We start from the raw sequence: 19092 nt of genomic DNA on the forward strand, positions 1-19092 counted from the left end.
CCGCAATCAAGGTACATGCCCCTGACCGGAATCGAACCCGGGACCTTTCAGTCCGCAGCCCAACGCTGTATCCACCGGTTTTGGCTATTTTTAATTTTTAAAAAATATATTTTTATTGAATTTCAGAGAGGAAGGGCGATGAAGAGAGAGATAGAAGCATCAAGGATGAGATAATACTATTGACTGGCTGTCTCATGCACACCCCCCCCGCTGGGGATCAAGCCTGCAACCTGGGCTTGTGCTCTGAGTGGAAATTGAACTGTGACTTCGTGGTTTATTGGTTGACACTCAACCTCTGAGCCACGCCGGTCAGGCTATTTTTAATTTTTTGAGGAACCTCCCTATTGTTTTCCATAGTGGTTGGACTTATATTCCCACCAACAGTGTTCCCTTTTCACCACATCCCTGCCAACACTTAGATGTTAGCTTGACAGATGTGTGCCCTGCAGGGTATTCAGATGGACTGAAAAAGGGAGGCAGTATCTATACTTGATGTCTTGCTTCCAAAATTCTGTCCTAGCTGTGGTTTGGAGCAGTCCTATCTGGATATTTTCTCAAACTTCATTCTCTTGTTAAAATAGTACATTTTAGATCTAGGTACATGAGTTGGACTAGTTGGTGCCTGAAAGATTTCAAGCAGAAGGCAAATTATCAATAAAAGTAATGGCTGTATATACAAATCTAAACTTATCTCACAAAGAAAATATGTTGAGAAAGTGAACAAATCTGCCTTGAGGGGAAAACATGGCAGTAACAGATGGTTTCTATTCCTCTTCCGTTGAAAAGCCTGGTGAGCAGCTTTCCTGCGTTTGTGCCTTAAAGAGGCCTTGTGGCCTGTTAAAGAGAGGGGCAGCTCATTGTCTGCGTTCTGGGCATATGTTTGTGAATGTCTGACTCCTGAGTGCCACAGTCGCCTGGTGATGTGGGGCCACAGTACAGGCTGTCTCTTCAAGGAGTAGTTTCCTTCTTCACTTTATGCTGCAGGAGCTGTAAATATACTTCATTTTCATATGTAGAAGAAGTGAAGGAGAGTCATGAATAGAGTGTAGTAGTGTTAGACAGTTTTCTGTAGCTACCAAAACTCTGATAGCCTCATTGTGTTTTTAAAAGATGTCTCTATTTAAAAAGTGCTGATAATAATGTAGTCACCTGAAATTAACAGCAAGATTAATTCTCATTTAGTTAGAAATTGGCCTTCCCTTCTCTTATTATGTGTGCCCCACTGATAGATGACAGGAAATAATCTCTGATTTGTACAGGGGCTCAGAAATTATCTGGAGGACAGAGAGAATTGAAATGCTGGGGCAACAAATGAGTTGAACACAAAACAAAAGTTGGTTCTTCAGCATGCACTAGAAATAGAAGTGTGTTTTGATAGTGCTACTATTCTGATGGACAGTCTGTTTCAGGAGTGTTTGTAACAAAGATACAGTGACATCTTTTAGTGCAGAAAGTAAACTGATTATAGCATGAGTGGCACTGAATTGGTGACTGATGTCACCAACAGGATCAATTCTAGGATATCCCAGAATGTCAGTATGCAAAGGATAGCATAATAATCTGGCTATATCCACTCCCAAGAAAAAGAATTTCATCACTCTTGCTATAGGTAATGTGAATGACTATAGGATTGGTGTTGATGTGGTGAGGAAAGGCAGTTCATGTAACATTTTCAGGCCTGAAGAGAGGGGTAGTTCAGTTGCCTTCAATGACTTTTGTCCAGGATATAGCTTTGAAAGCTTAAAAGCTCTGCTTTAAAACATTGACGGATTGTTAAAAACATTATTTTTTATTTAATTAATAATTTGCTTTAAAAATTAAACTTTTAATTTTAGCTATAGATTCATATGCAGTTGTAAGAAACAATACAGAGATTCCCCAGTATCTTTTATCCAGTTTCCATCAATAATAACATTTTGCAAAACTATATATTATCACTACCAGGATATTGACAATGATACCATCAACATACACAATGGGCCCTGACCTGTTTGGCTCAGTGAATGGAGTGGTGGCCTTCGGACAGAAGGGTCCCAGGTTTGATTTCAGTCAAGGGCATGTATCTTGGTTGCTGGCACATCTCTAGTGAGGGGTGTGCAGGGGGCAGCTGATTGGTGTTTCTCTCTCATCAATGTTTCTGACTCTCTATCCCTCTCCCTTCCTCTCTGTAAAAAATCAATAAAATATATATTTTTAAAAAAGGATACAGAATGGTTTCATTACCACAAGAATTTGGTTGCCCTTTTATAGCCTCTCATCTCTGACCTCTGGCAACTAACAGTTTGTTCTTTATTTTTAAAATCAGGTCATTTCACAAATGTTATATAAATGAAATCAGACAGTATATAATCTATTGGGATGGGCTTTTCTCAGTCTTGAGGTGCAGGTCTGTACGTGATGAATTCTATTAGTTTTGCTTTACTTAAAAATGTTTTTATTTTGTCTTCATTAAAAAAAATTCTCACCTGAGGACATGCTTTTATTGATTTTAGAGAAGGGGAAGGTAGGGGTTGAGGGGAGAGAGGGAAGGAGGAAGGGAGGGAGGGAGGGAGGAAGAGAGAGAGGGAGGGAGGGAGAGAGAAAGAGACATGAGAGCAAAACATGATAGGTTGCCTCTCATTTCGGATCAAACTTGCATGCTGGGTCTGCCCTGACCAGGAATTGAACAACAACTTTTAGAGACTACAAAACCATGCTCCAGCCAACTGAGCTACACTGGCCAGGGCTTGTCTTCATTTTTTAAGATTTTTTATTTCTATTAATAGAATTCTGGGTGGACAGGATTTTCTGCCCCCCCCCCCCCTTATTATTTTTAAGGTGTTAGTTCATGCTTTCTAACCTCCATTGTTTCCGATGAGAAGGCAGTGGTAATTTCAATTATTTTTTTCTCCTTAAAGTATGTAGTATTCTTTTTTTTCTGGCTCCTTTCAAGATTCTTTTTCTTTGAATCTTTTTCTTTTCTCCCCTTCCTCCTCTTCACCCCCAAATCTGACTATGATGTACCTATGTATGTTTTGTTGTTTGTTTTGTATTTATCTTGCTTGGGATCCACTGAGCAGCAGCTGCTGCTGCTACTGCTGCTGCTGCTGCTGCTGCTTCTTCTTCTTCTTCTTCTTCTTCTTCTTCTTCTTCTTCTTCTTCTTTTAAAAAAATATATTTTATTGATTTTTTACAGAGAGAAAGGGAGAGAGATAGAGAGCTAGAAATGTCGATCAGAGAGAAACATCGACTAGCTGCGTCTTGCACACCCCCTACCGGGGATGTGCCTGCAACCAATGTACATGCTCTTGACCAGAATCGAACCTGGGACCTTTCAGTCCACAGACCGACGCTCTACCACTGAGCCAAACCAATTTCGGCTCCACTGAGCTTCTTGCATCTGTAAATTTAGTTCTGAAAAGGAAAAAAACAGCTTTTTCCTTTTTAGGTAGAGAAAAACCCATTTCTTCTATATTGTGTTTCTTGCCTATGTATCTCCTTTACTACTTATGAAGAACACTTCACAAAAAGAAAAGAAAAAACAAAAAGAATATTTCACTCTGACACTTTTGGTCACCAACAAGTAATTCTCTGTAGTAGCTGGATGCCCTACAGTCCTGACACTGTCAACCTGGAGATAGCATCAGATCCCACAGTTAAGGATTCAGTCTCACAAGACTGCTCCATTCAAATAGCAGTCTTAAATACCAGGTTATCACCTGCGCTCTGACCATTGAGCTTCCAATGACAGCCCCGCCTGGGGTTTGATTAATTTGCTAGAGTGGCTCACAGAACTCAGGGAAACACTTGTGTTTATCAGTTTATTTATCAGTTTATTAAAGGAATGTGATAAAGGAGACAGATGAACGGCCAGATGAAGAGATACAGAGGGTGAGGTCTGAAAGGTCCTGAGTGCAGGAGCTTCTGTCCCTGTGGAGTTGGGGTATATCTGGATGTGTTTGCCTGCCTGGAACTTTCTGAACTTCATACTGTTGTGTTTTATGGAACCTTCATGTAGGCATAGTCAATTATTAACTACTTTCCTATTCTCTCTCTCTTTCCTATTTTCTCTTACCTCTATGGAGGATGAGGAGTGGGGCTGAAAATTCCAAGCTTCTAATCAGCGTTTGGACTAACTCCCATCCAGGAGCCATCTAGGGGATTACACAGAGTCACCTCAATAGAATAAAAGATGCTCCTAGTACTCTTTTAACTTAGGAATTTTTAAGGGTTTTAGAAGCCTTATGTCAGGGACGAGGTTAAAGACTAATATTAGAATAAGAGATGCTGTTAGTGTTTTTATCACTTAGAAATCACAAGGATTTCAGGAGCTCTGTGCTAGGAACTGGGGCAGATATCTGTTTGTCTATTTCAATTATTTCACAATATCTTTTACCAAATTTGGGAAAATTATGTGTGTGTGTTTTCCCCCACTACTTCTAAAAATACTGTTTTCTATTTCATTTGCTCTCCTTTCCTTCTGGGGCTCCACTTATATGTGTGTTAAACTTGTTAACCCATAGTTTTCTCAGGTCCTTTCTGGTGCCCTCCCCCCACCCCCAATTTTTTCCTCTCTGTTTTCCAGATTGGATAATTTTTGTGAATTTATTTTTAAGTTTACTAACTCTTCTGCATCATTAATCTGCTGTTAAGCCCATCCACTGAGTTACTGTCTGTTTCTCTGTTGAGATCTATTTTTTCAGTATTTGATCTAGCTCTTTTGAAATCCTCTGTGCTAATTTCCAATATTTGGGTCAACTCAGGGTTGGTTTCTGTTGATTGACTCTTCAAGAGAATGATGTTTTCCTGTTTCTTTAGATGCTGAGTAGTTTGTGACTGTTTCTTGATATTGAGATACCTATGTTGTAGAGACTCTGGATTCTGTTAATTTCAATAATAAAGAGCATTGAATTTTGGTTGTTTTGTTAAACTCTATTCCCCTATAGTAAGCAGCAGCTTAAATCTCTGTTCAGTTTTTTTTTTTTTTTTTTAAGCCTTAACTTGGTTGCTTGGGGTCTGCTCATCCAGAGACTTGGACAGAGTTTATACATGGTTTGGGGTACCTCCTTTCTGGCTTTCTCTGGAATTTCCCCTTTTCACTTGTCAGCTGCAATGGTTGTCTTTTAATTTGTATTCAGGTTCTTCAAGCTAATAAGACTGTGGGCCTTTGTGTGAATTTTAGTCACCTCTCGTGGTTCAGACAGAGACCTCCCTGGCCAAAAGCCCTAACAAGGAAAACCAGTGTTGTTACCTTCTTCCAAGTGTTAATCCTCCTTCCCACTGCAGAATCTGTATGCTTTTTCTTCTTCAGTACCTTGGGATAGTTGTTTCTTTAAAAAATATTTTGTCTAGCGGGCTCTGTGGTGCAATGGATAGCGCATTGGACTTCTAAAAAATATTTTGTCCAGAGTTCATATATATATATATACAAGAGAGTTGGTCTCATAGGAACTATATACTTTGCCATAACTGGAAGCAAAACCTTCATCATACTAGATAAAAATTATTCTATTGAAAAAGTCAATTATTATTATTTTTTGTTCACTTAGAAAGTAGTTATTTAGTAGTACATGTGTTCTATTTTAGACTTTATGTAAACCTGCCCATTTAGGTTAATCTGTAAGTGATCAAAATGTTTCTGCCTAAATTAGAAGAAACACTTGGAGTTGTGGTTTCCAACCTTTTTGGGTCATGGGACTCTGAGACTGATGAAAATTGTGTTCTCTCCCCAGAAAAATGCACATATTAAATATTAATAAACATGTATTTATATTTAAACAAAATTTATATTTATACAAAATTTTATAAATCTTCAGAGACTTTAGGCTTTGAAGCTTTTCAGCAAAAGCATCCCTTCTTTAGGGTTATTCAAATCAAGCGAGTACCAACAGCCTAATAGCAATACAGAGGTCAGTTTGTTTCTGGCTTGGTCAAAGCAGAGCAAGTAAACAAAGAATCTATTAGAAAGTCTTTGCAAGGCATGCAAGCTTAAAAAAAATCTGCAATGATTTATCTGAACTGTACTTTCCTGGTGGCAGATTCACAAAGATAGACAACTAGTTGACTAATTTTTATCTAGCTTTAGAAATGGGCCTTAGTTTTGATAACCAATATTTGTATACTCGGTGTTGGGCAAATAATTGCTTATTATTTCTAGGACAATAGGACAGTTGTGATTGTGATGTCATATTCCTAATATTATTTAACTCTTTTCAAAATATGTTTTTATTCATTTTTAGATTGGAAGGGAGAGTGAGATAAACACATCAATCGACTGTCTCCAGCGCGCCCCCTACTGGGAATCAAGCCCACCACCCCGGGAATCGAATCTGGGACCTCTTGGTCCATGGGATGACACTCAATCCACTGAGTCACACCAGGGTGGCTTGTTTAAGTTTTCAGAGGTCTAAATAATTGAGAATTAGCTTATGATACGCATACAGGTCTCAGGAGGTAGGGCTAATGTTGGCGTTCCTCAGGCATTAAGTCTCTAGTGCTTATTCTCAAAACTCAGCCCTCAGTAAAATGATGAAAAATTCAATTATTTTTTTTAAATTAAAAAAAGAGCTGCCGAAACTGGTTTGGCTTAGTGGATAGAGCGTCTGCCTGCGGACTGAGGGGTCGCAGGTTCGATTCCAGACAGGGGCATGTGCCTTGGTTGCAGGCACATCCCCAGTAGGGGATGTGCCGGGGGCGGCTGGTCGATGTTTCTCTCTCATCGATATTTTTAATTCTCTATCCCTCTCTCTTCCTCTCCGTAAAAAATCAATAAAATACGTTAAAAAAAAAAAGATCTTAGTTTTGTGAATCTCTTTTGTCTACTTCTTTTCTCACACTCTTTATAGAGTAGCTGTAATAAACATGCTTTGTTCTCAGGGGCTTCATAACCCTTCTTTGTACACCTCCCTTTTCCCTCTCAGTGAAATGCTATGCTTCTGTTATAGGCCCAATCTAGTACACAGGAGATTATTGTTTAAGGTTGGCACTCTCTGTGGTGCTTCCACTCAGAACCTGACTCTTTATCTTTAAGACTTCTTTATTCAGCTTGTTTGAAGAAGCGGCAGGAGGTAGAGAGGTGGTGGTAAGGACAGAGGATCTGAAGACCACTTCTCCCTGTAATTCATAGCTTCCCCTTTCTCTTTGTCTACGCTCCAGCTCATCATGTCCACCTCTGGCTTCGTTTTTTTGTTTTGTTTTGTTTTGTTTTGTTTTTTAATTCTCTCCTTAATCCTCCATTCCTCATTTCAATGTTCATTATGTCTTAGGAGGCACCTCATTGCCATCTTAGGAAAATATCTTTTTCTAAAGGCTTTCATATAGGGCAGTGATAACTACCCTGTTTCCTATATACAGCATGTCCTCAAATTACGTGGTTTCATTTGATGTAATTTCATTATAACATTAATGAAAAAATAATTGATTTTGGGCTGGGGCTACTGTCTGTGTGGAATTGGCACATTCTCCCCTTATCTGCATGGGTTTTCTCTGGATATTATGGTTTCCTCTCACATTCCAAAGATGTTCATGTCAGGGGCATTGGCTTGTCTGCATTGTCTCAGTCTGAGTGAGTATGGGTGTTTGTGCTCCCTGCAATGGAATGGCATCCTGTCCAAGGTTGGGTAATGCTTTGCTCTCTCAGATGGCCACCTGCAACCCTGAACGGGAATAAGTGGGTTGGGAAATAATGATCTTACTTGTTCGTATTGATCTTTTTTTTCTTCTTTTAAAAAAAAAAATATATTTTATTGAGTTTTTACAGAGAGGAAGAGAGAGTTAGAAACATCGATTAGAGAGAATCATCGACCAGCTGCCTCTTGCACACCTTCTATTGGGGATGTGCCCGCAACCAAGGTACATGCCCTTGACCGGAATTGAACCCGGGACCTTTTAGTCCGCTGGCCGACGGTCTATCTACTGAGCCAAACCGGTCTCGGCTGTATTAATCTTTCATACACACACACACATATGCACACATATATACCTATTACAATATATTTCACATTTCATTGTTCAATATTAGATGTGTTTTGGGTCTTTATTTAGAAGTTTAGAGATTTTTTTTTTACCAGAAATATGCAAAAGGAGCTTAATTCTAGTTTATATCAATTATCCTAAATGATTTCATTATACGTCTTTTTTCATTATACGTACGTCTTTAGTTTCATTATACGTCTTTTTGCTAAAAGTTGCAGTTTCCAAGAACCTATTGATGATGTTAAGTGAGGACTTACTGTAGGTTCAAATATTTTGTGGTTTTTGCTGAGGGGATTTTCTAGTCTCATAAGAAGAAATGAGCAAACTGACAAAAGCGAAGAAGCTTAGCAGGAAGAAATCCTTATCTTCTCTCAGAACTGAATACAGTTTAAAAATACATTCTGAGAATCTCAGACTGTAGACAAGATCATTATGTCGTCTGCTTGCTGTTTAATTACTTGGTGCTGTCAGTGCGGACTTGGAATGGGCAGGCTCTTTGCAGGTGTCACTGAAAGCCCCAGGACAAGCTCTCCAGTGTTTAGGGCTTCATTGCTCCTTTGGTACCAGCTGCCTGCTGCCAATTTTGTCAGCGTTCTTTAGTGAAGATTACCAAATGTAATTTAAGAAATGAAACTTGTTCGAAAGAGTTTCAGAAAAATCAGTTTGGAAGAAGGGATCAGAAAATGAGGGGAATTGAAATTATGGTACTTACTTTACTAACAAAAAGTTGAAAAATTGTCAGAAGTTGAAAATTATGAATAAGTGGGCTTACAATGATAATGGACAAAACCTGAGAGAATGGAAGTGAAGGTTTTTGTTCACTAATAATTAGTTTCTGGAACAGGTGCCTTAGAATTATTACAAAATATTCTTTAAAAAATGTTTTTAAAGAGAAGAATGGTGAGGGAGGGAGAGAGAGACAGAGAAGAAAAGAAGAGGAGAGGAGAGGAGAGGAGAGGAGAGAAAAAAGAGAGAGAAACATTGATCGGTTGCCTCCCACACACACCTCGACTGGGTGTTGAACCTGAAACCCTTTTGGTGCATGGGATGACACTCAACCAACTGAGCCATATTGGCCAGGGCCAAATATACTTTTAAAGAATTTTTTTCAACATCTCTGGGATGATTTAGAGTGAAGGACTGTCTGACTTTAGGTCACCCCAATTCAGTATTGGTGAAGAATGCGTTTTTCTTAGTAATCACCAGCCCCTTTGGGATTCAAACCAACTTATAAAAACTATAGTTGGAACACAATTTATTATATCAACTAGAGCGTGTGAACTGGATCCTGTATAAGTTTGTCTGAATAGTTAGACCAAATAAACTGAAGATTTGGAGCCTCCCTGTGAAATGGTTATTGGTGTATGTTCTTTTTCTTACATATATTTGATAGTAAGGTCCCTAAGGATAGTTGCTCATCTGGATTATTTTTATCCCCCACAGTACTTAAGGCCTTTCTATAGCATAAATAAATAAATACAGAATTCAATTGAATTATCCTTGATCATATTTCCTACATATTTCTCTATGACTCCTAATAAACTCCTAATAAATTTATTTGACATATTTAGGCACATTTAATTTGTTCCCAACTCCATAACCCCTAAGGAAAATCAATATTTGGGGTAGCATACTTTGGATAAATCACTAGTGCCTTTTAGTATTTTGATACCAGTTGAGCTCTTCATCCTATTATACTATACTGTAATATTTTTCAAATTGAATTTTAACCATTAGTAGGTCAACAATTAGCATATTTAGTTTTAATGATATAGAGCAGAAATTATGAGAGGTAATGACATAGTAAGGGTAAGTATTTTGTGAAATTTTTGTTTTAGGTAAATTTAGATATATATCATGTGTGTGTTTATTGCTTCATGATGAAAAATTTATTTCATACTGGAGTCATGGTCAAAACGTTTGAATCACACTACTTTATTGTAATACTCTGTTATTTCATTTGTCATATAGCATTATGCCAGTACATACAGGCTTCTAAAGCCAGGGACCGTGCCAGCCCTTTCATTTCCAGTACAACTGAAGGTAAAAATAAAACAAAACTGAGACTACCCACAGCTTTCTGGTGCCTCTTACATATGTCTCTCTGGTGGCATTTTGTACCCTTTGACCTCCTAACTTTCTTGTGCCTATTTGACTAGTAGATTTTTCATATATGTATCCCTCTAGGTGGTGGGTTCTTTGGTTCTTCCTCTTTTCACTTAATGCTCTGTTTTCAATATGCTGTAATGTTTTTAGGAGGAAGATGGGGGAAACAAAGGAGAATTTCAGAAATTTCGAATGGTTTTGAATTGATAAAATAGCTTGTTAGATTTACCTTGAAATCTGCTTTCTTGCTGTTCTTAAACTTTAAGTTACTTTGTATTTTTTAAGAGATCATAGAAATGCATATTTCATTCTGAACTTAAAACCATTTATGCTTCAATGCTGTTATTAGTTGACTTTAAGCAAACTAAAAATGGCATTCGGAAAAAAAAGAGATGGATATAATCCTTTATCATTCCTTGTGCTTTCTCCCCTCTCTCCCAAGAAAATTAACTGTTGGGTTTGTAGTAATTATTTTCATTTTAATGAAAAGGAATGATAGCTAATGGTGTCCAATATTAACCAGGCTAAACTTTCAGCACCTTTACTTACCTAATAACTTTAATACCTTTCCTATTCTTAGATGGCTGGCATTTCTGTACTTGCTTTGCCTTTATTTCTGTACGTTGCTGGACTACCAAGCTCAGACATTCATAACCCTATGATTGCAAAGGACTTTGTGGAGATGATTTACTTCTTTCTTTTTCTTATAGGAGAAAATTTTGAGCAGACACCATTAAGACGAACATTCAAATCTAAGGTCCTTGCACGATATCCTGAGAATGTAGAATGGAATCCCTTTGACCAAGATGCAGTGGGAATGGTTAGTATTTGTTAACTACAAATAAGAGAATTTACAAGAGTAAATTTAAAAAAAGGGATTGTACATTGCTCATGATTCTGCGTTTTGATCAATAAGTAGATATTCAGAATACATATATCAAAATACTAAAAGTCACAGTGTATTTCTATTGTGTCAGACAAATATATAGTAATGGGTCAGCAAACTTTTTTGTGTAATACTGAACTATTGGTTGCTTATAGCATTGCGATTACATAAGAGTGGGTTTAAAAGCAGTCTCAATCTGTGTTATACATGTCTGAGTTATATGACAGAAATGACTATTTTTGTTTCATCATAATTTTAAATAGGACATGTATAAACACAATGCTGTTACTTTTAACAGTCTTGGAGAGCCTCGAGTTTTTTAATGCCTAGTCCAGTGCTTATTTTATGTTATGTTCTAAAAACACCTAGGCTTTGGGAGGTCAAGGTCAAGGCTAATGGATATAACATAAGGTAGATCCTTATATTTGTTAATCCAGGCTGCTGGTAGTTCATTTGGATAGCCAGGTTTGTGTAAAATGAAAATGGGGACGGATTGATTCAGGTCAATTTGATTAGCTTTGCAAGTTTCTTTATATAATCCATCTGAGTTAAAGTGAAAAAAGTACGTACATCTTTATTCTGATTATGTCATCTCCTTGCTTTGTATGAAATGAGCACCCGTTTTTCTCTGAATAGAAAGAAGGTTTTATTGATGACAAAATCTGTGAGCTGATAGAATCTAAAACTTTATTTTACTTTTAGATATAAAGTTGTATCTATCTGATTTTTAGATATATTTCTAGCATCATCTCTCAATATGTGCTATCATGCTGCTTTCTTTTTCCTCCTTTTCTTTGTGCATTTTTTTCCTGTCTCTCAAATACCCTTCTATTCCTTGTCTACCTGATGAATTCTAATATAACCTCATCTAGGAAACCTTTTCTGATGTTCCTAGACTGAGTTGTCTGTTCTTTCTTCCCTTAGCACTTTGTATATACTTCTCTATATCCCTGATAACTGCATTATCATTTTATTTACTTGTGTATCTTACTTAGAATGGGAGACCTTTAGGACAGATATTTAGCTATGTTGATCTTTTTTTTAAAAAAAAGTATTTTATTGATTTTTTTACAGAGAGGAAGGGAGAGGGATAGAGAGTTAGAAACATCGATGAGAGAGAAACATCGATCAGCTGCTTCCTGCACACCCCGTACTGGGGATGTACCTGCAACTCTGGTACATGCCCTTGACCGGAATCGAATCTGGGACCTTTCAGTCAGCAGGCTGATGCTCTATCCACTGAGCCAAACTGGTTTCGGCTTTGCTGTGTTGAGCTTGATATTCCAATCACCAGGAAGTGGATGCTCTCTAAGAAATAGTGGTGAGTGTTCCTAAAAGAGTGTCAGCAGTGAGTATTCTCACCACTTGTTTCCTTGTCTTTTGCAGCTATGCATGCCCAAAGGGCTAGCATTCAAGACCCAGGCTGATCCCAGAGAGCCACAGTTCCATGCCTTTATTATCACAAGGGAGGATGGCTCTCGGACATTTGGGTTTGCCCTCACATTTTATGAGGAGGTGACTAGCAAGCAGATCTGCAGTGCAATGCAGACCCTCTACCACATGCATAATGCTGAGTATGATGTCATACATGCTCACCCTGCTGATGGTCGAGACCACAGTGACATGGAGGATGGTGAAGGCACTCCTGGGACCAAGCTGCAGCGCTTCAACTCCTACGACATTAGCCGGGACACGTTGTATGTCTCTAAGTGCATCTGCCTCATCACGCCCATGTCCTTCATGAAAGCATGTCGGAGTGTTCTGGAACAACTTCACCAGGCAGTCACTTCACCTCAGCCGCCTCCACTGCCCCTTGAGAGCTACATATACAACGTTCTCTACGAGGTGCCACTCCCACCTCCCGGCCGGTCCTTGAAGTTTTCTGGGGTCTATGGGCCAATAATCTGCCAGAGACCAAGTACCAATGAGCTTCCCCTCTTTGACTTTCCTGTCAAAGAGGTCTTTGAACTGCTTGGGGTAGAGAATGTGTTTCAGCTTTTTACTTGTGCTCTTCTGGAGTTTCAGATTCTGCTCTACTCACAGCGTAAGTCAGTGCTTACTAGAACTCTCTTCTTGCATAGGGCCTCCCTTTCCATGTCAAATACAGTGGGGCTGACTGTAAAGGTTCAAGGGTTGTTAAAATTTGAGCAAAATTCAGATCTTTTTCAGGTATGTGGTAGATGGCAAACCAAAGGACCATGAGAGGGATACTATTGAATAGTTCTTTTTGTTGTTGTTAATCCTCACCGAGGATATTTTCCCCATTGTTTTTTTTAGAGAGTGGAATGGAGGGAGGGCAGGAGAGAGAAAAAGAGAGAGGCAAGGAGAAAGAGAAACATGGATGTGGGACAGAGACATTGATTGGTTGCCTTCTGCTCTGGCCCTGACTAGGGACAGGAATCGAATCTGCAACCAAGGTATGTGCCCTTGACAGGGAATTGAAGCCATGATCCTTTGGTGTGTGGGCTCATGCTCTAACCACTGAACACAATGGTCAGGGTGCCAGATACCTTTTTTAAATTGAAATTATTTATTGTTTAAAGTATTACATATGTCTCTTCCCACCCCTCGCCCCCAAATTGACCTCTCCCTGGCCACTCCCATCCCCCAGCAGATACAGTTTTTAAAAAATGGAGCAAGAACTTAAGAACATTGCAAAAGAACCAGAATACCTGTAGATTGTTGCAGTTTTCCCTAGTTTGCACTTTATTGTCTTTTGATACTCCTAATTCACTTATAGTATTTTAGCGACTTTGTATTACTGAATCTTTTTAAAGCATTCATTTTTGTTTTCACAGAAACTGATCATTCTTTTCCCTTATATTTCATCACTTGTTTACATACATACTACCAATATTTGGTTAAATTATATAATCCAGTTATAGATTCAACTAACAAAAGAAATTGTTGACATTAGTTTTCCCCCCCCAAAAATAATGTATGCTCAAGGCGTATACTCAAAGGCAAAACATTTTTAAAGGTAGTAAGGTGAAATCTTCCCTCTTTCTCTCTTGTGGTTGCCACAGATAAATTTTTTTGTGTGTATTCCTAATGAAAATTATAGTTTTAAAAAACAAATAATATGTGGACAAACAATGCAGAGAAAGTTGTAAGTTTTCTTCTTTTTGATCTAGAGTTCTACCCTTGTGACCTCTTAATTATTATTATTTTAAAAAAATATATTTTATTAATTTTTTACAGTGAGGAAGAAAGAGGGATAGAGAACCAGAAACATCGATGAGAGAGAATCATCAATCAGCTGCCTCTTGTACACCCCCTACTGGGGATATGCCCACAACCAAGGTACATGACCTTAACCGGAATTGAACTGGGACCTTTCAGCTCAGAGGCCAAATGCTCTATTCACTGAGCCAAACCGGTTTTGGCTGATCTTTTAATTATTTTAATGTCCTCTTCCCAAATATTTTTAAACAATGCACTATTTTTATGTAAACATTGAGTACACACATGTGTTAATTTTAAAATTAAATTTATTGGGGTGACATTGGCTAATAGGGTCAGCTAGGTTTAAAGTGTACATTACTATGATACGTAATCTGCGTATTGCATTGTGTACCCAGCATCCATAGTCAAATCATCTTCCTTGATGCACTTTTCTGTAGTGTAATAAAAATGTTAGTGACTTTGGCCTTGGCTGGTGTGTTCAGTGGTTAGAGCACTGGCCTGTGAACTGAAGGGTCATGGGTTTAATCCCTAGCCTGATTGGGGTGTATGTAGGAGGCAACCAATCAATGTGTCTTTCTCACATTGATATTTCTCTCTCTTCCCCCTTCCTCCCTTCTTCCCTTCCTCTCTTTCTCAAAGGAAAAAATATTCTTGGGTGAGGATTAACAACAAAATATTACAAATGATGAAGTTTTAGTCAATAATTGCTATTTATTTTACATTACTAGTTAAAAAATAACAAAATGATTTCCAGGTCTTGTTCTTCTTTCCTTAGCCATGAGCAGGGTGATAACTTTCAAAGCATTAGTAAGCAGAGGTAGGATTCTTTGTTAAACTTCTACCTAGTTTGATACATACCAGTTTCTGTTCCTACTCAGTCTTCCTCATTTTCTGGAAAGCTTCTTGTTACTTATAACTTCTTTATGAACCAAGCTGTGATTATAAATGATGGGATAGGTTTTCAGTACAAGAAACCACTAGCCCTTATGAAAGCTCATTTGAAGCTAGCCATTCCCGAAGGATGACTTTAAAATGTATATTTCTTTGTTGTCCCTTTTTGCCTGAAAAAGGGACATGCCATTTGTGAATAGTAATTTTTTAAATATATCTTTATTGATTTCAGAGAGGAAGGGAGAGGGAGAAGAGAGATAAAAACATCATTGATGAGAGAGAACCATTGATTGGCTGCCTCCTGCATACCCCCCACTGGGGATTGAGCTACAACCTGGGGATATTCCCTTGGCCAGAATTGAACCCGGGATCCCTTAGTCTGCAGGCCGACTCTACCCACTGAGTCAAACTGGCTAGAGCTGAATAGTAATTTTTTTTAGTTTCAATTTTAACGGGTCCATTTTGTTGGCTTTGCTAGTGTATTTATTATCCATTAAAAAATAACAAAACAGATCTAGAAATTGCATTCTGAAGAAAAGCTAAGTTTTGAGCACAAGCCTTCCCCTCCACTCTGTCTTTGACCTAATACAAGAGTTTTGTGTTATCAAAGTCAAGTCTTGTGGGTCTTTCAAGTTCTAAGGAAGTGTTAAAATAACCCATTTGTGCTGTTCTCATTCAGGAAAGGTTGTAGCTACTTATAGAATGTAGACATATCAGAGTGGTAAAGAGTCTGTTTGGGCTTCCATGCTGAATAAACGGAGACCTAGATTACTGTTCTTTTCATTTTCACTTCCACTTAAGAGAATCTACTTAACATTCTGGTTTAGCAAGGTGCTATTTATGATTTCTATAATATTTTCACATTAAATTTTATTATAAGCAGGGACCTGTACGTAGGAGAGTATAGTTCAACTTGTGATCTGTAAAGGTCTCTGACACCCACTAGGGAATCACATGCATACCCTTGCTGAAGTTTATTCTGATCCTTTCTAAATATGAAATTGTAATTTTAACTTACTGTTTGATAAGCAAGTGCCTCGTTTTTGACTGTGTGTTTTGTTTTTGGCCTAGATTACCAGAGACTGATGACTGTGGCGGAGACAATTACAGCTCTCATGTTTCCTTTCCAGTGGCAGCATGTCTATGTCCCTATTCTCCCCGCTTCTCTCCTACATTTCTTAGATGCTCCTGTTCCATACCTGATGGGCTTGCATTCCAATGGCCTGGATGACCGGTCAAAGCTGGAGCTGCCTCAAGAGGTGAGAGAAATGTGGAGTTTGAGTGCTAATGCCCCTGGCCCAATCTAGGATGTTCATTCTAACTAGATTTAAAGCATGCTTTTAAATAACATTGTTTTACTTTTTATTTTCCTACAATTACTAATAGAGCTGTTTTACCTTTTTAGGTCATTTTATGACAGTTATGAAACTAGATGGGAAAACAGCTTTCCTTCTCGGACTTTTTTGAAAATATGCTTTTATTGATTTTTAGAAAGAGAAGTAGGGAAAGGGATAAAGAGATAGAAACATCAACATCGATTGGCTGCCTCTTCCCCCCTACTGGGGATCAACCAAACATGTGCCCTGACTGAGAATCTAAAGGGTGACCTCTTAGTTCCTGGGTCGACACTCAATGATGAGCCACACTGGCCGGACCCTACTCTGGTTTTCTTAGACATTAGAAAGGTCTGGGAAGAAGACTTTGGAACATGACTTTTTCTCCTCCATCAGAATTTTTTTTGGGAGGAAATTTTGGGAGTGTAACTGAAGAATATGAGTAAGGGGATCTCCTGTTTCTGAGCAGCATTCAGGTTATTAGGCATATCTGGACAGCATGCTTGATGAAATAGCTGATTCAGATCACTTTTATAATATTTAAATTATAGTCAAATGCATCTCTGTACTCTTTTATTTCTCTCCTTTGGTTTTAGAATTAAAATGTCTTCTTGTAGCTTTTTTTTATTTCTACCTCTTTTGCTCCTTTGATTCTGTAGAGCTTTGTGCTATTTTGGATAGGACAAAATTAATAAAGGAAGAAAATATCTAAATGACGGGGAAAACTATTGAATTGGAGTATTGGGTTTTCATATGTATTTGTCTACTCTACTGATAAATTTAAGTGTTCCAAAAAATTATATACACACTTGAATAATTATAAAGGCAGTGTTTATTAAAATACATTTCATTTTCAAAATTGAGCTATCAGCTGTGAAAATGTGTATACATTTTTTAGGGACACTGTGTATACATAAAGAGTAGATACCAAAGATTGGAGAACAGGGATTTTTTTGTTGTTTGTTCTAAACAAATGCATATTTAATATTGATATCTCTTCCTAGTAAACCTAATTATAATTTTGTAAAGTCAAAATAAAAATAAAAAATGGTTGAAACTGTAAAGTCAAAAAGGCATGCTACATGCATAATCTAATAAACAGGTCACTAGGCAACAAGCCAGATTTGTCAGTTTTATTTTAATCTTTGGCATTAGCTTGCTGTATACTTAGTGCAAATTCTGTTCCCTCTAGCATCTTTCAGCATCATTTTTTGTTTTTAATGGAATGTTTTATTAGTATTTATTTTTTATTTTATTTTGTGTTAATCCTTATCTGAGGGTATTTTTTTTATTGATTTTTAGAAAGAGTGGAAGGGCATGGAAGAGACAGAGAGAGAAACATTGATGTGAGAGAGACACATTGCCTGGTTACCTCTTGCACACCCTGAGCACCGGGCTGGGGATCTAGCCTGCAACGGAAGTACGTGCCCTTAACTGGAATCAAACCTGGGACCCTTCAGTCCATGGGCTAACTTTCTATACACTAAGCCAAACTGGCTAAGGCTCAGCATCATTTTTTGTGTGTTTCACATTTATGTTTGTATGAAGATGCTTCAAGGACATCAGCAGTTTTCTTAGCAGGCTTGTTTGAGAAATCTGAGAGTTCACACTGTTCTGGGTATTGGGGCTTTAGCTTTTGCAGTTTTCCCCATCATTGCTGCATCCTTTGATTCTCCCTGTGGTCTGTTTGGGAAGGAGTGGTGACACGGGGACTTTAGAGTACCTGTCTGTACTTAAGCAATTATAGGGTTTCAGGGGGCAGTTTCATAACTGGATATTTTCTACATTGATTTTTAGCAGATGACCTCTGGAATATCTGTGTATTACTCATGGGTACACATAAAGAATGGAAAGTGATAGTATTGTTGAAAGACAACTTTGGGATGTCTCATAAATGGTACATCCTATATGATAAAAGCCTAATATGCTAAGTGTCCATCCAGTCATCTGGTCAGCCATTCAACCAGTCAAAGTGTGATATGCTAATGATATACTAAGGCCACTCAACCGCTTGCTATGATATGTACTGACCACCAGGAGGCAGACGCTCTGACCCACAGATTAGCTTGCTGCTGGGGTCTGGCTGATCAGGACTGAGCAAGACAGGCCGGACATGCCCTGGAGCCCTCTCACAGCCCCTTCTCATCTGGCCAACCTCCTCCCATGTCCCTCCCCAGCCCCGATTGTGCACTGGTGGGGTCCCTCCACCTGCCCTGCACCCTCTTGCAATCCAGGACCCTCAAGGGATGTTGAAGAGCCAGTTTTGGCCCGATCCTGCAGGCCAGGCTGAGGGACTCCACTGGTGCATGAGTTCATGCACCAGGCCTCTAAAATATAGTAAAAAATTCTAACAGTGCCCAGAAGCATAAAGAATAATGTAAAAATTACTTCAAATTTTCCACCCAGAGATAAATACTTTCAAAATTTTGGTGGGCATCCTGTGGTATGTTTATGCTGCTAAAAGGAAGCTTTGAGACAGTACTAGGAAAATTGACCTGCGCCTGTGCAAAAGGGCATTAGGATACTGGGGTAGGGCAAGCTTGATTTATAAAAGGGACTTTATCACAATGATGGGGAATGTCCAGCCCTCAGGCCAAATAAGGCCCAAGAAATCATTTGGTCTGGCCTTGCCAAGGCATTAAGGATGAGTTATTTAAATGTTTGACAAAATATAATAGGCTAATTTTTAAGTTGATAATTTTGGCCTGTGAATGGTGTTATAAATATCCAAATGGC

General features: G+C 38.4%; 1 protein-coding gene across 10 annotated transcripts in view; it reads left to right on the forward strand.

Moving 5' to 3' along the window:
- Positions 1–19092, forward strand: part of DENND5A (DENN domain containing 5A) — an 83545-nt gene that overhangs the window by 16840 nt on the left and 47613 nt on the right. For 9 of the 10 annotated variants that reach the window (XM_036428612.2, XM_036428615.2, XM_036428606.2 and 6 more), the window contains exons 2-5: positions 9925–9996; positions 10770–10879; positions 12332–12989; positions 16094–16281. In XM_036428612.2, the coding sequence (XP_036284505.1) occupies positions 9925–9996; positions 10770–10879; positions 12332–12989; positions 16094–16281 (1028 nt within the window). The remainder of the gene's footprint in view (positions 1–9924; positions 9997–10769; positions 10880–12331; positions 12990–16093; positions 16282–19092) is intronic. The other variant, XM_036428607.2, reaches the window with a different exon arrangement.

Source organism: Pipistrellus kuhlii, unplaced genomic scaffold, assembly GCF_014108245.1.
Source record: "Pipistrellus kuhlii isolate mPipKuh1 unplaced genomic scaffold, mPipKuh1.p scaffold_m20_p_9, whole genome shotgun sequence".
In the NCBI taxonomy this organism is placed as follows: Eukaryota; Metazoa; Chordata; class Mammalia; order Chiroptera; family Vespertilionidae; genus Pipistrellus; species Pipistrellus kuhlii.